General features: G+C 38.1%; 1 protein-coding gene across 12 annotated transcripts in view; it reads left to right on the plus strand.

Annotated features, from left to right (window-relative positions):
* CELF1 (CUGBP Elav-like family member 1) overlaps nucleotides 1–25,468 on the plus strand; it is a 54,131-nt gene that overhangs the window by 23,285 nt on the left and 5,378 nt on the right. For 5 of the 12 annotated variants that reach the window (XM_052695983.1, XM_052695972.1, XM_052695984.1 and 2 more), the window contains exons 3-14: nucleotides 4,875–5,062; nucleotides 5,622–5,704; nucleotides 6,085–6,133; nucleotides 7,931–8,065; nucleotides 8,233–8,312; nucleotides 8,651–8,812; nucleotides 10,162–10,243; nucleotides 13,036–13,164; nucleotides 18,312–18,425; nucleotides 18,598–18,783; nucleotides 19,696–19,839; nucleotides 21,493–21,661. In XM_052695983.1, coding sequence (XP_052551943.1) covers nucleotides 4,885–5,062; nucleotides 5,622–5,704; nucleotides 6,085–6,133; nucleotides 7,931–8,065; nucleotides 8,233–8,312; nucleotides 8,651–8,812; nucleotides 10,162–10,243; nucleotides 13,036–13,164; nucleotides 18,312–18,425; nucleotides 18,598–18,783; nucleotides 19,696–19,839; nucleotides 21,493–21,620 — 1,470 coding nt within the window. In that variant the 5' untranslated portion in view covers nucleotides 4,875–4,884 and the 3' untranslated portion in view covers nucleotides 21,621–21,661. The remainder of the gene's footprint in view (nucleotides 1–4,874; nucleotides 5,063–5,621; nucleotides 5,705–6,084; nucleotides 6,134–7,930; nucleotides 8,066–8,232; nucleotides 8,313–8,650; nucleotides 8,813–10,161; nucleotides 10,244–13,035; nucleotides 13,165–18,311; nucleotides 18,426–18,597; nucleotides 18,784–19,695; nucleotides 19,840–21,492; nucleotides 21,662–25,468) is intronic. The other 7 variants (XM_052695974.1, XM_052695976.1, XM_052695980.1 and 4 more) reach the window with 7 other exon arrangements.

Below are 25,468 nucleotides of genomic sequence, written 5' to 3' on the forward strand. Positions count from 1 at the left end.
TTCTGATACTTTTACAAGCAAAGTCCAAAGGACTTCAAATCTCATCAAGTCCATGCCTTCAACTAAATAATGTTTGAACAAATCTGTTCTCTGTACTGCTGCTTTTTCACTGAAACCACCAGTTACTGCAGAATTGTGCTATTTTGAGGCATGGGTATTTGACTAATGCACCTTCAGGTATTTATCCACCATTCTAGTATTGATTTTTCCTTTTCTGCAAATTGTGCATAACAGCATTTGAAATATTGGCACCGTTGCTTATTAACCGAAGTGAGCATATCACAGGAGAAATGAGAGTAAGTATAACAAGAATAAGAAATTAAAGTATAGCGGGATAATGGCACAAAATCAATGTTTTAATTCTCAAAGCCAGTAGATTGAACTTGACATGGTCTGTAACAGTGTGACAGTGAAGAGCTTGTGAGCTTCTCTGCCTGTAACTTTTTCTGTGTTTTTAATCTTAATGGAGGAGGCAAAAAAAAAGCTCTCAATTTTGAGGAGCAGAGAGATGAGGAAAATAGTGAGGGTATAAACAAATCATAATGACTTAGTGATTCTCTTCAGTAAACTAATCAATCTCAGTAACATTTTCGAAACCCATTTTCTAGAGTATGTCTTACCAGCATCATCTCTTATTGAACCTGTGGTGAACACGGCTGCTGGAGTATTTTACTGACTGCTTCAGAAAGCAAAGGATGACAGGAGGTGTTCCTTGGTAAGGCTAGAATTTGTACTGTTGAGCTACAGAATTACCTGAACAGTGGAGAGAACCCCACTACATCTTCTGCTGTTCTTAAAATGTAAATCTGAAATGTTTCTCTTTATGGACTTTTTTTCAAACAGTCCCACAGATTGGACTCCAGGCTGAATCCAACATTTGAAAGTAAAGCATTTTATACAGCATGGCATTTTTCAAGAAGGAGGCCTGTGAGATGTGTCTGAAGGAAGATGCCAGCTGTTTACTGAAAGCTAATAAATTGACCCATGTTCCACAGTGCCTGCTTACCTATTTGTAGGAGCAGTGCAGTTACCGTGTAGCAAGAGCACGTGTGAAGTAGTTGCTGCTGAACATCTACCATGTGTGATAAATTAACACATTCTTTTATTTTGCAGTAATGTGCTTATGCCTTTGTATTAAAAGGTCCAGCTCTTTTTAATAGAGATTTTAAATAAGTCTTTCTGCAGGCAGAAGATGAAAAATAGTCTTTTTCCAGAGACTAGAAATAGTTATTAATGTAAAAATAATAATAATAGGCACACTCTAATTTTGCAGGCATGAAGAAAGTTGTGTAAACTGGCCATTCTTAAATAACTACAGGTACATGTTGCAGTACTTAACAGATGAGAAAAATGATCACAGCTGCCCCAGAATGTGTTCTGTGATGCTCTAAGAGTTTATTATGTGGTTGTATTGAACGTATGCATAAGGCTTATCTGGATTCATACTGGACTTGAGGTAATGGTCTGGTGCTCAGACACACCCAGCTGGCTTTGTAGCACGCTCTGCAATCAAATATTCCTCACATATCTCACAATGCATCCAGTATTATCGAGGTTATCTCCCCATTAGTTGAAATACTGGTGGCTTAACTACTGGAGGTCTGTGTTACATGTACAAATACACCTCACAGTGAGTAGAAGAACACGTTACACCTGTTTTATCGATGAAGAAGCTGTGGAGTTAACATCAATGTTTTCAAAGATTATACAACAGTTTTCAACAAATTACTACCAGGATCAGTACAAAAGCAAAAATGGCATAACCAGCAGGTGCATATTTTTCCCTTTCTTTATCTTCTGTAGGCTCTGTATGTCTCTGGAATTAAAGAGGCATGGTGCAAAGTGCTCTTTCCAAAACAATGTATGTTTTGCTTCTCTAAAGAGGGTTAAGTAGCCGTTGATGTTCTGTGATTGTAACGGATTTTTTTGAGCAACCAAATTTCCTCAGTTATAATTTTTTTGATAGCTTCAGATTTGTCTCCCTGTAAGTTAGGAGTGTGTCAAAAATGGCACAAGGTGGAAAGAGTGAGTTTGTTAATCAGACACTGAAAAGGTTTGTGCTGAAGGAACCTTTTGACTACACATAACAAATTGTCTGCCTTAATTCTGGTGATGTGGGGAACTGTCTGTGTTTCAGGGTCTTGGACTGCCATTTTGGGATGCAAGGAGTTAGTTGGGAGTGGAAAAACTGGAGTTTGTATTCTTTCTGCTCTGTTACCCACTGCTATCTTCATGGATCTGACACTCTGTTTATCTGACAGTGTGCTCAGTACTGCTTCGCCAGGGAAAATTGCACAAAACAAGCCCAGTGCATCAGCATTTTCATTGTGTATTGAGCTGAGCCTCCCTTCACATGGTCACATCCCCTTTTTAATCTGGGATTCCATGTCCCTTTCCCAGTCCAGCTTGTTTCTGTGGTGTCTATTGCTGGTCTCCCTGAGCTTCTGTTTCTGTGGTTTGAGTGTTTTTTGTGTGGCCGAGTGTTAAGACCTGCAGGACTTTTGGAAGTGGTGTTGTTGAGGGGTTAGGCAATACACTGAGTTAGTGTTAGGAGTTTGTGACAGACCGAGGTGATGGCTGCTTTCAAGTTGGATTTTCTTCCAGAGATGATGGTGGACCATTGCTCCTTGAATGCTAGCCCTGTGTAAGTATTGTGTGTTCATGTCTGAGCTTGTAACCAAAGTGGTAGTTGGAATTGCTGTCTTTGGAGCCTCTGCTGTCTAATACATTCCCTTTGTGATAGTGGAAAAAGAGGGATAGGAGGATCTGGAGGTCTGAAGTTTGTGGAGAAGCTGTACTGGACATTAAGAGTCGATACTGGGTTCTGGATGAGGGGGGAAAGATTAAAAAAAACCAAACCACAAAACACAACAACTTGTTTTTTAGGATAAGGGCTGAGGAGGAGTAAAGCTATTTGTTTGTACTCTTTACAGTGTGCAAAAGGTGCTGATATTACAGAATCAGTTATTAAAATGTATTGTTGGGTGAACATTTCCATTTCTCTCCCGTTGATGACTCCAGACTCTACCTTTTAATTGGGAATGAAAGATTCCTTGAAATACTGTTCAAGTCTCATGAAAGTTGCTCAGTTAACAGGAGATGGGCTGTGCTCTTGAAACTGTTCATGGGAAAGAATGTGGGGCTGAAAATTCTTACTTAAGGAGGTTAAGTGATTTCCAGTTCTCAATCGGATTCAAAAAGCATGGAATCTACATCTTTATATATAGTATTCTTTACCTTGGACATTTGAAGAGATGCTGGCCCTTTGAGTGGAAAGGTTTGGTAATATAGGAATTTGTGATTATTCCCATCCCTCCTGGTAAGAAATTCATGAGGTCTGTTGATACTGTTGGGAAGTTATGGCAGGAGTTCTTTATCAGGCTCTGTGCAGCAGAATATGGAAAGGAAAAAATAACTAAACATTGCCTGCTTTTGAATTTTTTTTTGAAAAGTCTGTTGAAGGAGGAATCTGCAGATGAGCAATGGAACACTGTTTAATGTACCGTTAATAAACCACTGAAAAATAATCTTTAAGAGGAGAAAAAGGCAGAAGTGAAGGGATTTGAGTACCCTGGAAGATGGATGCTTGTATCCTTCAACAAAGGGTTTGAGACCTGCAGGGAATCACTGCATGGTTATTGTTGTCCTCCTCATGTCCTTTCTAGATTTTGCTGGAATTGGTCAGCGATTTTAGCCTGCTAATCACTATAGCTACAGTAGAATAGCTGCCATTACAGGCAGTCTTCCACAGAGGTAGATCCTGTGGTATATCAGACTGACTACCAAAAACAAGACCTCACATTGTATTCAACAGGCAATGAGGAGTCGATACTGAATGCTGTGTATGGCTTGCAACTAGCTGAACAGGGTACAGTGCAGTTTATTAACGTGCCATAAATAATATTCAAATGGCTAGCAGTACCTTATTCATACATGTATCGCCTGGGAGCCTTTTGTGGAACCCTACAGAATGGCCAGGGTTGGAAGGGACCTCATGATCATGAATCTCCAACCCCCTGCCACATGCAGGGAACCCCATACTCCAAACTTCTGTGTTATAGTCTAATAAATGTCTCTTTTGCTGTGTTAGCAGCCTACTGTTAGTCCGCCTGATTTACTCTGAAACTAAGATTATCAAGGGCCAACCTGTTCATCAGTGCTGTCAGCCTGTTTGGTTTTTTTTTGTTTGTTTGTTTTTTTGTTTGTTTGGTTGTTTTTTTTTTTTTGTTTTTTTTTTTTTGCTGAGTGTTGTTCAAAGCTGCCTAGTTCCACAAAGCTGCTGTGTTGAAAACCTTTAATGAGACTTCTCATCAGTTCAGTTGTATTTTTTCTGTTTTAAGATATTATTCGCTCTGAGAAACAGTTACAGATAGTCATGCTTAAGCATACAAAAAATGTCCTCTTATTTTCCTTAGTTATTAATAACTGCAGCAGCTTGTGGTTCAGCTGAGTTTAGTTTTTTTTCTTTTATGGTGTCTTCTGTAAAATGTTACAGAATTGAACTAATATTTTTCCAGATCAGAAAATCGTGTGAAAAGTAGATGTTGACTACATTATAGGAGCAAACACTAGGTGAAGTTTTAAACAACCGTATGAAGAGAGTACTTGGTTTCCAAATATATTGCTTGCCAGTGAATGCGAGTAATAATATTTTTTCTGAATGTAGTTGTGTGTATGTGTATTATTATTTGCATTCACTGGCAAGCAATGTACATATCTATGTATATGGCATGTATATGTAAATGCATGCATATTGATGTAACAAATGTTTTTTGCTGTAGCCTACTTGCTGTAGGCATACTGCTTCTAATTGCAATAACATCTAGAATTTGTGGCAACCTAAGTAACTGAAATGCCTTATTGAATTTTTGTAGCTCAAAGAAAATGAATGGTACACTGGATCACCCAGATCAACCTGATCTAGATGCTATCAAGATGTTTGTGGGTCAGGTCCCACGGAGCTGGTGTGAGAAAGATTTAAGAGAACTTTTTGAACAGTATGGTGCTGTCTATGAAATCAATGTCTTGCGAGACAGGAGCCAGAACCCTCCTCAAAGCAAAGGTGAGAGCTATACTTCTCATATTAGACTTGAGCCCTCTGCTGTTTTTACACTGTTCCAGTCTTACATGTTTGTTTGGGGATGTATGAAGAGTATAGATTATGAGTGCTGAGCAGAGCAGCTAATAAACAAATATTGTGTTGCTCCAGAGCATTGCTATAATGTTATGATATGGCCAAAATGTTGCTGGAAATGTCACTGTTTCAAATAATATACAAAATTCAGAAACATGCAATATTGTATTGCCATTGAAACTAGGTGGAAGTTCTGGATACAACCAAGTAATTGAGTTTAGAAATGGAAGTAGCCAAGAGTTGTTTGCTAGATGTGTCTAAGTGATTGTTTTAGTGCTGTGCTGGTAGTATTGACTCTGTTCAGAATATTTTAATTACGCTTAGTAACTGTTGAGAAAAACATAATCCTGTCAGTGATACCTACCTATTTCATTATTTAACTTCTTTTGGTTGTCACTGGATGAGTAGAAGTGGGACATATAATTTCTCTACAGCATGTCAAGATTCATAGAGTTCTTCTTTGGTTAGCATTTTGTTTCAATTGCAGGGTGCTGTTTTGTTACATTTTATACCCGTAAAGCTGCACTAGAAGCACAGAATGCTCTTCACAACATGAAGATTCTCCCAGGGGTAAGAGAAGAGACATGCTCCCTTCACAGCTCTATCTTGTCTTTCTGATCTCTGATGCCACTGATATAAAAACAGACATTATCTTTCTCTGAAGTCTTGTTTTAAGGGAACTATTAGAATGAGAAAAATCACAAAATTGGAACGATAATAGATTTGGTAGTAGAGTGGGTGGATGTGTCTTCTGTAATAATGCTTTCTTGGGAGGAATGATGGTATATAATTAGGAAAAGATTTTTCTTCCAGATGCTTGTATATTGTTATTAATGCCTTTCTGTAGTGGCAGTATAGGCTACAAGTTTATACATCCACCGTTGTTGTGGGAATGTATTTCATCTAGCATAAAGTGAATGCATTTATGATTAAATCTGTTTGCATTTCAGATGCACCATCCTATCCAGATGAAACCAGCTGATAGTGAAAAGAATAATGGTAAGCTTTACTAAAATCTGAATTTTGTGGCATAATTGATTCCAACTGGGAAACTTCAAGATTTTCCTTGTGTTGAACAGCTTCTGACAAAGTCATCTTGTACTGGGGTTTGGGTTTAATTATTTTTTTAAACAAATGTTTTCAGTACACTAGGCAGTTTAAATGAGGTCTCTAGAATTTCATGACTAAGTATCTACCACTGTTGCTGTTTGCTAGAAAAACCATGGTGTGGTTAGGGAAACATCCAGTGAGTTCTTGGTAGAACTAAGGTGGCCGAAATCTGGAAACGCTTTTCAGGTCTTAACTAATTTGTAGGTCTATTGTGACTAGAGTGGGAGTCAACACTTCATCTCCAGCAGAGAAAATACTGTGAATGTAGTTCTGTACATTGACCATTTCAGACATTTACATCTAGCATTGAGTAAAATGATCATTTATCCATGTATGTATATATGAGTTTATTTATGCACACACATATGCATGTACACATGCTCAGATATGTGTGTTTCCTGGGAAAATAATGGAAAGGAGGAGGCAGAAAGGACTTAGGAGTGTTCTAGATGGCAGATCTGAGGCTATTAAATGAATATTAGTAAAAAAAATGTAGATGAAAGTATAAACATGAAAGCATTGGTTAAAAAAATATTTTAACTTGCCATTAATAAAAGGAATTCTGGTTCTCTTGAGCTAAAATTGACTACAGTAAGGATTTTAAAACAGCTTTATGCTCCAAGAGTTTGACAGTGAATTGAGCGCAACTTTTAAGATTTAATGGTCAGTTGAAGCCCTGCCAGCTGGAATGGCTTGGGATTTTTCCCTCCAACTCCAAGGAAGGCTCAGCAAATAAATTGCCTCTTGCTGTGACACTAAATAGAAGACTTTTTTTTTTTTTGTCTTGAAGCTTCAAATTGTGCTGCAGCAGTTGTCATGTTATAGCATTGAATGTTTTATTTGTGAACTGCTTTATATGTCCAAGTGGCATTCAGAGTATAATTTTCTCGTTCACTTAAAACAGGTGACTAGCATTTGACGTATTTAACTATTTGACTAGCATTTTCAAATCCATAGATTGAGAGGTATAAAGTTCTGAAGTTAGTAGCCACAAACTGGCAGATGAAGATAAATGTTTGTCACTGCACCACTTATCTTAAAATAGTCCACACTGAAAGCTTTCCTTCAATTTTAATATATCTTTGCATTGGCATTTGGAGGTAATATGTGGTAAAAGACAGCTCAGATTTGAGGTGTCATTTTCATGCTTTTGGTAAAGATCTAAATGGGTCAATATGAAACAACTAAAAGGCTTTTGCTTCTACTGTTGGCAAGAACATAAGGAAATAGGCAGAACTTAATTCACATGTTTGGCATGGTAGAGGGTAATCTAATAGTCTAGAAAGAAGCCTTCTGCAACTAAAATGCTTGTTTACATGCAGTTGAGGTGCATTGGCTGTCTAAAATGAAGAGATGAGAAACAATGGAAATAGTCCAGTAAAATACACACAACTCTTCTTCACCAGGAAATGAATGTGGGAGGTACAGGGAAGAGCTGAATGCAATATTTATTTATTTTCACTTCCTGCAGCTCAGTAAAATGTAAAACAAGGATCCGTATGAGAAGTCTAATATGAATCTTCTTAAAACAAAAATATTCCATTGTTAGGAATCTGGTTTTGACAAGCAGCTGGAATTCCCCAAATTAGAGGAGAAGTAATTCTACAGTTGATGGAGAAAATTTGACAAAATAAGATGTAGTAAGTGCATACTTGCTGGTAATACTCTTATCTTCTGATTTCTTAGCAGTAGAAGATAGGAAGTTGTTTATTGGAATGATATCGAAGAAGTGCAATGAGAATGATATCCGAGTGATGTTCTCCCCCTTTGGGCAGATAGAAGAATGCAGGATATTACGGGGCCCAGATGGGCTGAGCCGAGGTAAGCAGGAACCTTTCTGGCTGTTCTCTGCTGGATGCTGCTTTTTGCACCTCAGGGTGGCGTTTCAGCTATTCCTGTGATTTTTCCAATAGGCATTTCATTTCTTTATTTGTTCTAGAAATGTGTATATAGTGATGACTTGGTTCCTTTTTGTGTTCTTTTTCCAGGTTGTGCATTTGTGACTTTTACAACAAGAGCCATGGCGCAAACAGCAATCAAAGCAATGCACCAAGCGCAAACCATGGAGGTAAGACAAGGTGGTGGATGTCAAGAGATGATGCAATTTGTCAGGCAGTCACTGTGGAGTTTGGGGAACTAGAGAGTGGAGAGAAGTATATAAATACTGCTCCTGGGCTGTTGTGTTTGCTCTGCTTGTACTATTAGGATTCAAGATAGAAACCTCATCTGCAGAGAAAATATGAAAGTACAAAGTAGAATAAAAAGCAAATGAGATTTTGAACCTTTAATTAAATGCACTGTTTGATTACATATGTTTGGGGAGGGTATCAGAAATGTTTCCAATGGCTGGTCTTAATGCAGTAGTTTTGTGATGAAGTATGTAATTGTTTCAATTGCTATTTGCAGGGTTGCTCTTCTCCCATTGTGGTAAAATTTGCAGACACACAGAAGGACAAAGAGCAGAAACGAATTGCTCAGCAACTCCAGCAACAAATGCAGCAGATCAGTGCTGCCTCTGTATGGGGAAACCTGGCTGGTCTCAACACGCTTGGACCGCAATACTTAGCAGTGAGTTTCTGACCTGGTTTTTTTTCATCTCTTCATAGCTTGGTGTCTGATTGTCTTTTGGCGTTTGATGGATTCTGAAGGCTCCTTATAGACAGGAGTAGGGCTGTTATCTTCCAGTTGGTGGATGAGGAATCTGAATTACAAGGAAATTGTCATTTCCTAACAGCTAGTCAGGAGGCATTTAAGTGAATATTTCAGCCCCAGTTTCTGAAGTAGTAAGCACTGAAACTTTTTTCCTATTGCATGTAAAATAACTTTGTAGAGGGAAGGTTTTCCTCACATGTTATGGGCTCTGTGTTTATTCATCTAAATATATACCCTTTAACGTCTTTTGTGACATAATGATAACATAATTATTGTATTCTTCCATTGTTCCTCGTGCAGTATTTATTTCTCTCATCCTCCTCCGGTGAAACATAGAATAGTGCTTGGTGCTGTACAAAGAGAAAAGCTGATCAGGTGAAAGCATCAAGCAGCTCACAGTGCACAATAAAAAAAAAAAAAAAAAAAAAAAAACCAAAAACAATTATTCACCAGTGAATAGAGAGACTCTGCTCTTTCTCGCAACAGTGATACAACAGAGTGCAGTCTGCTGTTTGTTTTCATAAACTAATGTGCTGTAGGTTGTTAGAGTAGTTATGAGAACTGTTTTCATGCAATGTTAAGATCTAGAAAGCAGAAAAGGAAAGCTTCATCTCATTCTTGGTATGGTGTACTATTGCACTGGGGGCGTTCTCTTACTTCTGCATAAGTTGATAGATTGGAATTTTTTTAAACAATACATAAGTAATGGAGAAAGGAATAGGAAATCTTCCTGAATAGCTTCCTAGCCAGGACTTGAAATTTCTTTAATGGGTGCTGTGCTTAAGGAAAGTGAAAGAGATCCCCTCTCACATTGGCTCGTTGACTTTTGGCATGCCATTTGTCCCATATGGGTGATGTCAGTTGTAAAGTCTGACTTGAGGTAGTATATCCTTGCAGGTGGCAGATCTGCCTGAGGTACTTTGAAAGGGAACTCACTCTTATTACTGAGTCTCAGTGCTGATTTGTCTTTGTGCATTAGATAGAAGCTTTGCCTCGGCTAGTGTATTGACTATGCTGAGTGTGAAAAGCATTTTGCTATTGCTTTGGCTGCAATGTAGTGCATGGGCAACACTGATTTTCACCGTGATGGTGTTCTGGCTGTGCTTTATAAGAGGAATTTTTGATGTGCTTTGCTGTGATGTGGTGTGTAAGCAGTGGGAATTCCCTTTGTGACGGCACTCTGGCTGTGGTGTGATGCAGTTTCTCCCAGAAGCGGAGCCAGCCCTCACTCTCACTCTTGTTTTGTTTTTTGGTGTAATGTCTAGCTTTATTTGCAGCTCCTTCAGCAAACAGCAGCAGCCTCATCTGGGAACCTGAACACGTTGAGCAGCCTCCACCCAATGGGAGGTGAGTTTTTTCATCAGAGGATAAATTTGATACCAAAGTAAAGAGGAGGGGGGTAGAGAAAGTAGCCAGAAGGCTGTAGACATATTGGATTGTAGTAAATAGTATTGAGTTTGCTGATCTTGTGGAATAATAGGAATACTCTGCTGCGAGTGTGGAAGTTCACTCTTAATCTTAGTTAACCATTGTCCTGAAGATAAGTTGTGGTATGCTGTTCACCTCTCTTACCTCTGGCATTTGAAATCTATAATCTCTTACAGATACAAAAAAAAAAAAAAAAGCTGTATAAATTCATTTTCATCGAAACTAGTGCATGTGTTTCAGTTACAATGAATTTTTTAAGTCTCCTGTTTCAAATTCTTTGTTTTTGAGTACTTCAGAGTTGCAAATGCAGTGTTGATAGCACTTTAAACCAGGGCTTCATTCTGTTTCTTTATTTTCTGCATTTGAGCTAGTTGATTACAATATTTTTATGATGGAGAAATACCAACTTAATAGATAGGAGCCAGATTCCTAGCTGTAGAGTACTGATCAAAATGTACACCAAATATAGATGAATGTTTTATAAGCAAGTATATTTGAAGTAGCTTTAGCTTATTTCTTCTAGAGCTATGGAGATATTCTTAAATTTCTGATATCGGGCAGCAAATTAATTTTCCCTTTCCATCCTCATCAGGTTGGGAATAATAAGACCCCTGTTAGTAACTCCCATTTCCACATTCTCTAAATGCTTTTGCTGGTAGAAAAAAACCAACAACAACGTGGTTTTTGTTTTACTAGTGAACATTTAAAGCTTTTAAAATTGCTTCTTTGAGTTGTCTGGTAGTTAGCAATTGTCCATGCCCTGTCTGTGCGGACATTGAACATGAGCTGTTAAGAAAGAAATGTCTCTTTGTACATCTGACTTGTGTTGCTACACCCTACAGCTTTGTGATGGTGATGTATACAGATTTTGTTGTGAGCATGATGCCAGTTTTTCCCACTTGCTTATGTATGAAGGCACATAGTAGTAAAGGAGGAAAGCTAAAACCAGTTCATGTTTGTTGTTACCATAGGGCTGCTGAGGGGGACCTAGCTAAATGAAACTGCATGTGGAGTTTTCAGGGTAATTCTGTCTTCACTGTATAAAAAGCACCTTAAAAACTGAGAACCTAGGCATATAAGTAGCATGTCGCATGGTGTTTTGAATTTTCCAAGGCTGTTGTTCTACACAGGGAGAATTTTATTTTATTTTCAAAGCTCCATTAATATCTCAATTGCATTTCTTGACTTTGATAGAAAAATTAGCAGGTAATTAGATTCCAGTCTGCATTGGGCTTCATAGACAAAATTTAGTCTTGACCCTATTGGAAAGCAGAAGGAAAAACAATGTGATGGCAGGAGAACAGGTGCAGCGTGTACATGCCAAACTGCTTCAGAAAGGAAGCAAGCTGCTCTGTTCTTCACTAGCTCTAGCACTCGCAATTTTAACCCTTTGTAGCACAGTAACAATGACAACAAAACTTAGGTTTTAACTTAATATTTTTGTTAGAATTGCATCTTAGAGAATATAAACAAAATCTGGATCCTCTTGTTTTGAGCGCTAAATAGAATTAAAGATACGGACCCAGTCAGAAAGTTAAAACAGTTTGAGGTTTAAAAAATAAAAAAGCTAAAGGTAGTATAAGCTACTAAGAAGATGAACAGTTTATTCTGCATTGCCATTCACATCCTTGTGTTGTCTGTTTGCATCCTTATTTGTAAAGCTGAGATTTTGACACGTGTGCTTTGTCACCACGTACTTATGAAGCATCTGAAAGACAAGGAACCACATCAACAAAGTCATGGGAAAAGAGGAGAAATTTAAGATACACAAATGAGGAGATGTGAAAGGGAAGAAGAAGAAATGGAAGAATTGAGCTAGCTAACTGAAGGATGGTTGAAATACAGGAGTCTTTAGAACAGAATCAGGATGAATGATAATAGAGTGACAAGGAAAGATGGCAAATTAGTGTCAATACTGACTGAATCATTTAATTCATAAATTATAAATCAAAATGAAGGTGAGTCATATATGTAAATGACCGATAAAAAAGTTCATCAACACATCTTCCTCTCACTTGAGTATTCCTGGCTTATTACCCACAACATGCTTAATGTTTTCTATTTTCTTTACCACTTTTGTTTGACCGGCTGACTGATCTGTGCATATAGTGGTTGATCTCATGGTTAGGAGTTGCCACTTAACCTTGTCTCACAGTTGACTGTTGCTTCCTGGCTGCCAAGGAGGCCAGACAAAACAAGTTGATGTTCAGCTGATGACAGGTTAAAGGTATGACATTGGCCACTGTGTTATATAGATCTTCTTAAAAGAATTCTGCAGTTGTTACTGTTCCCATGTAAAGAGAGTAGAGGCATATAAGATGAGAAGAGGTTATTAGCCTGATGTCTAGACAAGTTCTCTGGCTTGCAGATCAACTCCATCAAACCGTGGCTTAACTCTCCATAGCAGTTAAAATCTCTATGCTTTTGTGACTGGACATAACACTGCTTGAAAGTGCCTGTGCTCTGGAATCTGCATCTGAGATCATGGTCTTTTAAGGAGAATCATCATTATGTGCGAAATATGTTCCCTTTTAGTTCTAACAAAGAATCACAGGGTTGAATAGATTCAGTAACTAGTACTGAAATCTGATGTTCTTAAACTCCTTCCCATTACTGCCTACCCTATTATGAGGTGCAGAGGCTGATGGATCTTAGGCTTGGATGATGGTGCCTACTGTAGGAGAAACTGTACATTCTTCAATGTGTTGCAGGACTGAATGCGATGCAGTTACAGAACCTAGCTGCGTTAGCAGCTGCAGCCAGTGCAGCTCAGAATACACCAAGTGGCACCGCTGCACTCACCTCCTCCAGCAGTCCCCTGAGTGTGCTCACCAGCTCAGGTAAGAGACTGACTATGCCAGTGTGTTATGACACGGGTTGCCTTGGGGAGTCATTTCAGGTTAGATGTAATCTATTTTGTCCATTTCTGTCACTGTTGTGTTGATAGAGACTTTAATTGATGTCTTTAATGTCTTCAATAGATACGAGTTCTACCTGCAGATTCACTGCCCTTTGCTTAGGGTAGATATATCTTTGCCACCAGCAAAGGCTTTTTTTTTTTTTCTTCCTTTACCTGCTGTGTTTCTTCTTCCAAATGGCCAGTGTAATGTAAAAAAGAGTTTTGAAATGGTCGTGAAGCAGAAAGGTAGGTGGCCTCTTTCCAGTCGTTGTACTACAGTCTCATATTTAATGTAGCTGTGAATTTAGGCAGATATTGCAGCAAATGTGCCCTGTTCCTTTGGACATGGAGATAGAAGATGCTTTAAACTTGGAGTAATGCACTAGAAATGTCCACTTTATATTTCTCTTGCATTGGTGAAGAAAATACAACTGCCTCATAGAAGCAGAATACACAAATCTCTAGCACATGGAGGCATATTCTGAACTGCCCCAGGTGGCTTTTTGTATTGCATAGCAGTGCCAAAGAGTTAGACTAACAGATTATAAGAAACAGCTGTTGAGAAAACCACATGTCACTTGATTAGGTGTTAAACTGTGGGTGCTTTGCAGATTTCTGCTTACAGAAATTCCTGAGGGAGAACTCGGCTCAGAGTATTCTGTTATAACAGAGTTTTACATAAAAGCGTTGTGGCCTGAAGTCCTTCAAGGTAAAACCTCAATGTTTATCTTGACTACCAGTTGTGGTATCCTATTCTATAATATTTCAGAACAAACAAAATTCCCACAGAGCTGAGGCTATAGAAGAAGTACAGTTACAATCCATTATTACTGCTTTGACATTGAGAAAGAATGGAAGTAAATGTGACTGAGAATTTCTACCATATTTCTTCGTGCAGTGGCTGAGCAGGAATTGTGAGGTTAATTGGTGCTTAGATCTAAGCTTTTGTTGTTTGCTTTGTCATCTACTAACTGGAGCTGGCTTTTTCTATCTGTTGAGGTGGGGAACAAGACTGACAGGTTGTGAAGTTAAAATGCTGTACATGTTAGAGGAGGCAGAACCAGCTTCTTAGAAGTGTAAAGCAAAAAGAACAAGAGCAGTGGACACAATAGCAGAAAATTCTGACTGGCTGTAAAAGGGGAAAAGAAAAAAAATTGTGGTGAAAGTGATTAAGCACAGGGATCAGGTGTCAGAGGGGCTGTGGAATCTCCATCATTTTAGAGATTCAGAATTGTGTTGAAAAAGGCTGTGAATAGATCTCTCTAACTCAGAGACCAGACCTGCTTTGGGCTGTTCCCTTCCAACTGAAATTATGCTATGATTCTATGACTCTTTGAGATTACTTACTCCTCTGTGTATTTTAGCTATCCCACAGCTCTCCCCAGATGCCATTTCCTGAAGCAGAGGGTGAGGAACAGCAGTCCAATTTCAATCACCAGCTGTCCTAAGCCTGAACAAGTTTCTGATTGCCAATCACATTCTTAAATTATTGTGCATCTACAATCAAGTAATCATAGAGTGTCATTTGAATTAATATTCTATACAGATAGATTAGTTTATTCTTCACAAGCTTCTAGCATGTAGCAGTTAGTAAGCTCTTAAAACAGAATTTCAAGTATAATTTAAGAGTGGAGGTTATCTTTCTTCAAAAAAAAAATCTGAAAATAATTCCAGAGGGTATAATGGTTTATATGTAGTCACTTACCAATTAAAATCAGTTTAAGAGTTTTTCCTTATACACTTTGCATTTAAAGCTGTACTTAAAAGGAAAAGAAAACCTTGATGTGCATATATACAGCATTCAGTCTCATGATATTTCTCATAATTGCAAAGCATGCTAGCTCTTCACTCTGAGCTATTGTCGCTTTTGAAACCAAACTTGGAATTGTCTTTTGATTAATACTTATATGTGCACGCACACTGTATTTTCATAGAGCACTGTTAGACACAGCATTCAGAGCATCCTTTCTGGACCATGCCTAGACCTTAAAAACTCTAAATATAGCTGTTCAGTGCCATGTAAATGACACAGTAAATGTCTTCCTTGTCTGTGTGAGACATATGGCAACTTCTACTGTGATAACCTCTTAAACCTAACTGCAGATGAGATGACTACCAGCTTGACTCCTGTCCATCTGTCATCCAAATGTCCACCTAATGCTTATTTGGCTATCTTTCCTGGATTGTCTTCAGATTGCATAAGTGGTGGAAAAATCCAGACAGCAATTATGAGGTGTTTTCTTTTATCTGCACTCGTACCTTTTGTGTGTTGGAGAAGTTGGAAGTCTAGGTGGTGCAAGATCTTGATTAAACGTAGGTTGTGTGTCACTGTGGTTGAACTCAGAAGTGTTAAGAATTCTTGTTCTGTGTTCAAATTTGCAATAAAGCAGCTTCCAAAGCTACCCTTTGAAACTGAATGTACTGCTCCTGCATCCACCTATGGATATTAAAGAGGCTGAAGTCTTAGATTAAAAACTGCTGGTTTGTGAAAAGTATGCTAGATGACTGAACTAGAACAGACTTGCTCTTCTCTGGAAAGCATCAAGAAAATCCATTTGTTTACATTCTGCAAGCTGATTGTCCTAATTTTGTTATCTTTGCTAGCTATTCTCTGCAACTTCTTAAAATTTGCTAAAAAAGCCCTGTCCTTTCAGTTATAAGCTTACAGCTAGCTGTTTTAGCTAGGTGTAATTCAGTACATTGATCCAAGAATATTTAACTTCAGTAGCATTGCAAGAAGGAAGAAATGCAACGAGAGGAAGAAAAAAAAGATGTTAAGAATTAGGAACGGACTAAAACATATAAACTTACATTGCTTTTCCATCCCTTTTACTGTGGTCTATTTTTCCAATCTGACATGATATATGAAAACTAGAAAAACAGAATAAGAGAGAGTATGAGTAGAGATGAAACTCCTTTCCCATTCAGAGCAACTAGAAAGTCTGTAAAATAGAGGTCTGGTGTTGGAGGAGAATATGACAGAAGCCTAACAAATACATAGGTGGCATGAAATAGATGAATAGGGAAATGAATAAAAAGGCTGGTCACTAGATGTTCTAAGGCAAGAATTGCAGGTTATCAGGTGAAGTTTTGAGCTGCTTTGATTTCTTTGTGTGACACATGCCTAAATGGCAGAATTCAGTGCCTTACAACACAAGGGAAAAAAAAAAAAAATTGTGTTAAGAATGCAGTGTAATTAATGAATGAAAATCATAACTTAAATACAAAGACATTGCCCTCAGCTGAACAGGTCTTAATGCTGCACGCTGCTGGAACTGTGCTTAGGAAGCATTGTTTTGTAATTGCTTTGTATTTGCTCTATTATTCTTCAATATGCCTTTAGTCACCATTACAGCCAGAGTGCTGACTCACTACAGCAATTCTTGTATATACATGATAAAGAAAATACACTGTATTTTCTTGTTCTTATTTTCAGCAATGTTTATGTCTTACAGCGCTTCATGTTTGCATAAGCAGATGTTTGTTAAGCCAGCAGAACTAAAAATAAATGCATTCATCTTTTTGCAGTGATTTAAATGAATGTATTTAAAATTACAACCTTTTTAAAGTTGCAAAGGATCCATTCTGTCTTTTACTTTGCTCTCAAGCCTTGGCTTCATTTTTTCTTTCCCATACCACCACTTTTGTATTTCTCTTGAAATGGTGTTCTCATCTGTCAAATGAAGTGTCTGCTTGAGTTATGGAGATTAGCAATGAAGCGCTGCAAAAAACAAGTGATACTCTAAAATCAAGGCAGCTGTGTTATTTTACATTGGCTTTTATTCAGCTAGCTGTGCTGTTTTTCTACTGACTTGAGAATTACTGTAACCTGTTCTCTGTATTTTTACAGCATTTAAAATGTTACTGATAGTAAGATGAAAAGTGTCTCCTCTTTGGAGTAAGCATCTTGACATATTGTTTGGGACACTTTGATTTCTGATACTAAGAATGTTTGTCTAAAACTTTTCCCAGAACAAACTTGTCCCTTCCTCTGTTAGTACAAAAGCTCAACTGCATACAGAGTGCAGCTCCCTGGGTACTTTTGTTAGGTACAAGAGCACACTTTTGGCCTGACTTGTTAGATGAGCTTGCTGCATTCTGTTCAGTTACCATGTTCCATACCAGCAGAGACGTGATGTCACCTATCTAACATGATGAATATGAAATGTAGGTAAATCCACTTGACAGATGTGAACAATTCTTTTCAAAGCTTTAATGGATGCAGCACACTGAGAATTACAAAAATGAGAAGGAAAGTAAAAATGCCTGAATTTCAGTTCTTCTGTTGCCCACTTGATGTGATGTAAATTCCTCTTGGAAGACCACGAGATGCCTCTACAGCACCAGCTTTCACTTTTAACTCTTACCTGTTACAGAATGTGGCAGGACATTTCAGCTATCAGTCTGCTTGGGACTGTATCTGTAGACATTACTTGCTGAGGTGAAAACAGTTGAAGGCGTTAGTGGTGCTGCAGTCAATAGAGGACAGACTGTATTTTAGATTTTTGTTCCAGTCCTTTTCTTGGCCACAGACTGAGCTGCTGCAGTGTGATTTTTAATGGAAAATTATTTCATGTGTCTGGGCATCTGCTGTTCCTGCTTTGGCTGTATTGGAAAACCATATGTTCAATTTGACTGGAGCTTTCTTTGATGTTGCTCCTATCTGTGTTTTTGGTCATCTTCACCTTGTGTGGTGTTTCAAGGATTCATGTTAATATGTAGCAAATCTTAGTCACTTCTGGCTGCAATAATAGATATTGCTGCTAGTCACTTTGATTGAGATACAAAGGGTAGATGTCACTCATAAATCGGTTGAATTTCAGATGTCTTACATGTCATTACATTGTTACTGCTGCAGAAAATAGATGTTATAATGTAGAAAGTTCTAAAAACACACAGAGTTTTGGTACGAGATCAATCAAGTTTTATGTGCTTGAAGTGTTTTTGACAGTTGCCTTGACACTTGACTTTTGACTGTTGCCTTGGTTTGTTCTGTACTAGCTGTTCCTACAAAAATGATTTAATGGAGAAGCTGAATTATCACAATAAAAAGGTATTGTTTGAAATTTAATTATCTTATTTTAATAGCAGGTTCCTCACCTAGCTCCAGTAGCAGCTCCTCTGTTAATCCCATGGCTTCTCTTGGAGCATTGCAGACACTGGCAGGGGCTACAGCAGGCCTGAATGTTAGCTCTCTAGCAGGTAAGCTGTGTGTTGTGGTGGACTGGGGGAATACCACGTTATCATTCCTCAAGCTGTGCTAATTTTGTTTTTCCTGCTCCTTGCTTTTTTATAGTAGTGCAGAGTCATGAAAGATGTTTGATTCAACTTAATGGCAGTACTCAGTCATCTTTACTTTTTCTTTCTTACACAGGCATGGCAGCTTTAAATGGAGGACTTGGCAGTGGTGGTCTTTCAAATGGGACAGGTAGCACAATGGAAGCTCTCACGCAGGCTTATTCTGGAATCCAGCAATACGCTGCTGCTGCATTGCCCACACTCTATAACCAGAGTCTTTTAACACAGCAGAGTATTGGTGCAGCAGGAAGTCAAAAAGAAGGTAGGCAGAAATTTGCAAGCAACTTCAGAGGAGTTTTCAAAAGGGCAAGCCTAGCCCTTGCAGCTGCCTTGTGTTGCAAAGCTTTAATTTGCTGGCATTGTTTAGAATAAATGTTATTGAATAAACTGAAGGAAAGCCTGTGAGGTGTCTCTACTAATGACTTTGTAAAGTTATTTTTATATAGATATTTTCTCCCAGTATTTAACTTGTCTCAAGTGCTTAGTAGTAGTATTCTTCCAGTTTCTTGGAGGAGTAGAGTGTATGGGTCTTCAGCCAAATATATCATATTGCTAAAGAATCAATTGTGGTATAGGATATTGTTTTCTTTGTTTTGTTTTCTAACTTTGGTTTCTCAATATTTCCAAATGTGAAGTTCTTTGTCTTCCACCTCATTGTGCAGATCCTTAATCTCATTTCTTTAGTTTCTCTTCAATTCTCCACTCTGCAATTTCTGAATCAATGTAACGTGGTATAAAATAAAGAAGAATATAAGAGTAAACTTTCAGCAGAATGTAGGGTGGTGTTTAGAAAATAATCTGTCAAATTACTTGTAATCTTATTTCTTACAGCTTCAGTTGAGATTTACCTTGTTTCGTTTGGCCAAATGAAACCACATCAAGCTTATCGTTCAGTTTTTCTTGCAGCTAAGATGTGTGAAGCAGTCTTAGTACAGTGTGGAAATTGCAAGCAAAGATGGTGGAGAAAGAGCTAGAATTATGCAAATGATCAATCCTAGCAAATGATCAAGTTGACTTATTCTGGAATCAAATACTCTGCAGAAGTGCATACCACAGATTTCATTGTTTTCTCTAGAAGATCCAGCTAGAATGGTCTTTCATTTCTTTTATTGTTTTCTATAATGTAGGCTTATGTTATGTGTTCTTTCTCTGAACTTATATTCTTGCTTTGAAGGTCCAGAGGGAGCCAATCTGTTTATCTACCATCTCCCCCAGGAGTTTGGGGATCAGGATCTGCTGCAGATGTTTATGCCATTTGGAAATGTTGTCTCTGCCAAGGTTTTCATTGATAAGCAGACCAATCTAAGCAAGTGTTTTGGTACGTTGGGTCTAACTGTTACTTGTAGATGCACCACTTCTTTCTAGTAATCTCTTTTTCCAGTATATAGTCCATTTTAGCTTTTAGATCAAGTGATTTTTCCGTAACTGTTAACTTGAACCTCAACTCTTCCAGCTGTGAACTGAATTTTCCTATTTTCTTTGTGACTTCTTGTGGTTTCAAGCTAATATACCTCAAAATATACCATTAGGACCCAAGATAATTGACCATTGGTGTTTGCCATAATTAGAATTTGAACAGGTCCTTCTCTCCTTCTTGTCTGCTTCTTCATGAACTCTTTACATTGCTATATACATTGCTTAATACATCATCATTATGAATTATTTCTAGTAATATTTTTATTGCTACTATTAAGGCTACAGTACATTATAAAAGGTTTGGACTCTTGTGCCCTGTAAATGCTCTGAAGGCCATTTGTAAAGCTTCCTGCTAATTCTGAGATCTTTACAATTAGAGAGCTATTTCTGCCGTTATCACTACCTAATTTTGGTTGTATTCGTGATTTTGTTCTGCCTGGTGTGTATTTAGATTGGAGATGCATTGGGGCAGGAATTTTATTTAAAAAAAAAAAAAGTAAATCAACACATCATGTTATTGTTGCTATTCAGATAAATTATTTCACGTTAACTGCTGATGTCTGCATTGCCACAGGAGCAAAAGACATTCTCCTTTAGCTTACCTAGCAGAATACTGCATGTGTGGACTGAAAGATTCATAGCTTCATTTTCTTCATAAAACAGCAGTGGGAGCAATTTTAGCATTTTTGTTGTACTGTAAACTCTCACGTCTGTGATGGTATAAGAGAGATGAACTTTTCTCTGTGGTTTTCAAAGCACTGTACTAACATAATACCCTGTGGCTTTTTACTATTTAGTAGTCTAAAGGTTGCAGATAAGCTGGTGCTTTCTGAAAGTACAAGAAAAAAAAAAAAGTATGGCAATCATCAGACTGTAAAACGTGCATATGGAGTGATCTGCCCAGGTAGTAATGTCAACCACTGACTGGGTTAGAAATAGGTTTTTTCAAAACCCTGAGAAAGTTTATTTTGAGTATGCTTTTTCTGTGGAATGTTATACAATGTGTCAGAAGCTAGAAGTACCAGAAGTAATGCTGGTACAAATATCACACAACTGTGACAGCCTCTTCACTGACTTAATCCCATAATGCCAACGTCATATAAACAGGGAATCATTCAGGTTGGAAAAGATGTTTAAGATCATCGAGTCCACCCATCACCTAACACAATCAAGTCCACAACTAAATCATGTCCCTAAGCACCATATTCTTCAATTTTGTCTCTTTACTGAACTTAACGTTTTCTGGGTTTGATTTTCTTCCAGGTGGAAGTTTTTATTAAAAAAAAGTGTTGATACTTCTTTTCGTGTTGGAATTCTAGAAAATATTGATTTAAATTTCCTGAGTTTTGTATAGCTTTTACCCAAAGTTCAGTATGTCAGAAAACAAAACACTGTCAGAGAGCTCTTAGTAAGAGATTTTTATGAATATTCTAAGCAGTTATCAGTTCTTGAAAATCATATTTCATGAAAGCCTCTCTAACCTTGTGAGCGTGTTGTGAGTAGCTGTTCTGGACAACTTTGGCACGTTGTAACTGCATGTTTCCTTCTTCCTCAGGTTTTGTAAGTTATGACAATCCTGTCTCTGCACAGGCTGCCATTCAGTCAATGAACGGCTTTCAGATCGGCATGAAGCGTCTGAAAGTACAGCTCAAGCGCTCTAAGAATGACAGCAAGCCATACTGAGCGCCCCTCCCCTCCGGGACTGGAGTGAGAAGGATCTTTTGGTAAGTTGGAGAGGAGCGCACTTAGTGATTCGAAGCCCTAAGGCTGTGTTTTTACAGTCCTGGAAGCTGATCCATGCCGTTCTATCTGGCACGTCTTCCCCTGAAGACTCGGCTGCAGCCTCTACCGAGAATCCTGCTTCGAATGAAGGACAAGTTTGTGCTTTTGTTTCCAGTGTTTTACTTTGGAGTTTAGGTGCCATATCGCTGAGGTTGTTGTTTTTTTGTTTTGTTTTTTTTTTTTCCCTTATTTAAGTTTGCTGTGTTTGTAACCAGTGTGTGTTGAGAAGGACCAATGCCAGCTCCTTAGGGGTGGGGAGGTAAGGTCAAAGGGAGCCGCAGAAACTGAAACCACACTGCCTTGGGGTAGAGAAAAGAAGGGGAAGCAGAACTGACACCACACTGCCATGGGGAGAGGAGAAAGGAAAGCAGAAATAACACTGAGCAGCTGATGGAGACAAAGATGGGGAAGGAAAACTGAGTTTATCTAAGTTTGGGTGAGCAAAGAACCAACGCAAAATAGCCTTTGTCATGCCACACCCACTCTTTGATGCTTCCTTAACAGTATGCTATGGTGAGGAATTAATAAATCATCTCTAAAGCAGCAGATAGGCTGGAAGGGTGAGCACATTAACGAGCCAAAGGAAAACTGCAGTGTTTTTTTGTTTGCTGTATATGAAATAGTGTGTATGTAGCACTGTGAATGTACACAGCACTTTATAAAATTAGATAATGTCTGCCCAGAAAATTTCACTATTTACTGCTGAATGTTAATGAGATGCAGTGGATTTCGCCATTTTTAAGAGAACTTATCCTTTAACTTGGTTTAGAGAGACATAGCTTAGAGACTGGATGAATATGTCTGAGGCTGGAAACAGGAAATTTTCAATCTCTGATAACCTGCAGAATTTTTCACCAGTTTTTTTTTTTCCTAACAATTCATTACATTCTCCATTTCTATGGAGTAATGTCCTTTTCACAGAGTAGTACTTCGAATTCATTCTGATAAGCGTAATATGTACTGTTTGTTTCACTGTTAAATTGAGATACAAAGCACGGAGTTACCCTAAAACAGTTCTTGAAGCTCCTGCTTTATACTTGTTTTAATAGGACTTCCTTTCTTGGTTTTTCTGTTCCAAAGATAATTACCTATTCAAAAAAATAATAATCTAATTTGTGCAGTGATATAGTCTAGTAGATAGGTATTTCTTTATACTGCAGTTTTCCTTTAAGGTGGTGTGTACCAGTGCATAGCAGGGCTAACACACAGAGCATTGAGCCATTCAGTCTTATTCCACGTTTTGGTCCGTTATCTTTTATACTGAAGGAAAAATAAACACAACCCTTCAATCAGCACATTTTTTTTTTTATGCATACATGTGAAATTGCTAGTGCATTGCTATAAGGGCCTTCTACCCTGGTTTTAGGGGCTCAAAGGACTTTTGACACTCTGGCCTGAGTTGTTCTAAGAAATCAGAGTAGAGTCCTGTGTCATAACCACCAAAACCCACCTCTGTCAGAAGAGAAAGTTTACAATTTCTGTATGTCTTTAACAAAAATTCCATTTACCTCATATTTTCTCCTTGTCCTTATTTCCTTGGTATTTCCGGTTGTTGCTGTTTCCCAGGGCGTGAGCTATCGCTGCAGCTTGGGATTCAGCTTCTAAATAATGAATGTGTGGAGTCAGACATAGGGCTTGGACTTTCTATTCTGCTCCAGCAGGAGGAGCACTAAACCCATCAAAGCACCATGTTCAATCTGTGTGCCCACGAGCAGTGAACTGTTGGGAATCTCGTGCATTCCCATTCTCAAACCTCAGAAGTACAAGGCCTGACCCATAGCAGAAGAGCCCTTTTCATTGTTAAATTGAAAATCAGTTAGTTGATGCCTGTAGATATTGATGGCATATAGGCAAACCTATCAGTATTTTTCAAATTATTTTGTGATGGCAAAGGTTCAAAGGCCAGATTGCCAAATTTCCCAGTTATGCTGGCATGTGGTACCCTTCAATGTTATTTATTTGGATCTCTCTAAAAACGTAAACATTTAAGTGAGCCATGTACACTTGAATCCTACACGATGGGAAAGTTGTGTCCTGGTTTTCTGAGAAGAGAGTGTTGGAGTGTGAAGGCCTCCAGGGTGATAATGGGATTTTTTATAAATAATATACTTTTAAGAAAAAAAAAGAAAAAAAAGAAAAAAAAAAAAAAAGAAAAAAAAATAGTTGGGAGCAGCTGCTCCAGGTGCAACCTGCTGTAACCAAGAATGTTGTTTCTATTTTTATAGAAGTTTTATACCGCTCCAGGGTGGAGAGTATTTATTACCTAAATTATTTCACTGGAAAAAAAAAAAAAAAAAGGCCAGGGTTTTGTAGAATCCTGAATGTGATTGTTTTACACTCATAATGATGTGCACAATTGAAACTACTGAGTGGCCTGTTTGCAGCCCAACAACTGCCAAATGGGAGAGATGAATGCTGTGAACCAGTGGAGGAGAGCACTGTGCTCTGGGGTCTCTACAGTCACTCTTACCTTCTTTGCACCCTACCCCACTGTGCTATCTGAGAACTTTGTCTCGTTTTTCTTTTAATCTGATGCTCTGGCCTCTTTAGTAGTCATTTCAGCTGCCCAAAATTAGACATTTTAGCTTTCACATCCTACAGCTTGTCCTCAGTGCTGTGACTTACAGATCAAGCTGGGCATTGTTGCAGATAGGTGCTTAGGAGATCAACCGTTATACTGTTTGGTCAGTGACTCCTCCCAGACGTAACCACCTTAGACAGGTAACTTGGGCTAGTTCTTGTGCCTTACTGGCATAACTACATTGTAAGTATTGCCAAAAAGGAAGAAAACAAAACAAAAAACTATGCAGGTTAAATTCTAAAATACGTGATCTTCAGTTGGTTTGAATGAATGTAGTTCTGCTTTCTTCAGTAGAGCTGCATCAGTTTTCACTAGCTGAAGATGTTGCCCTTTTTCTGTATATGTTGGAGATTTCCCTTTTTTGGTGTATCAGTGTATATGTTGCCAAAGTTAATAAATGTATCAAGTTTGTGACTTTAGCAGATTTTCTTCTGAAAACAGAACTGGTCAGATAAAGTTAACATTCCTGTGTCTTTCTGGTTGCTGCTGCTCAATCTAGAAACTTAGGTTCTTGCCTTCCAGTTCTAAGTCAGTTTTCTTCCTCACTGTCTGTCAGGAAGGAAAGTCTAAGACTGCTGGGAAGGAAGCTCGAGGTTTATTTTATCTTATTTCTAATTCCTACCATGCTCTATTCAAGCACAAAACAGATCAGTCAGCTCTTGGGACTTGATGGGAGCAAACTGCCCAAAACAAAGAATTAGATTCTGATTAGTATCTGTTTTGAAAGAATACATTAAAATATTTTTAGAAATAAGGAAATTATCTGCAGAACAACAATTAAGTAATAGTAATTTAAAAAGCATGCTTGTATAGGCCAGGGACAGTGAGATTGGAAGGAATGTTAAAAAGGCATATGAAACAGCAGTAGCAAAACCATTTGGGGGCAAGCTTGACTCTTGATTTTATAATATGGGAAACTATCATCAGATGTTTCTTGATTATAATCTGTTCTTGTGTCAAACACTTTACTCCTGGATAGCTCAATAAGGACCAGATGAGTTCAAATAAGCTTTAGAGGGTTTGGCTTAATTAGCCACACCGGCAAAATTTTCTTTTAATTCAAGCCAAAGAATCTGAAAGTTTTTAAAACAAAGCCTCATGAGACTTCTCATGAAATAGAATTGCACATTACCTGTGTCACCAGAAAATACTTACGTACTTTCTAGAA

This window comes from Tympanuchus pallidicinctus, unplaced genomic scaffold, assembly GCF_026119805.1.
Source record: "Tympanuchus pallidicinctus isolate F22 unplaced genomic scaffold, pur_lepc_1.0 scaffold3, whole genome shotgun sequence".
NCBI lineage: Eukaryota > Metazoa > Chordata > Aves > Galliformes > Phasianidae > Tympanuchus > Tympanuchus pallidicinctus.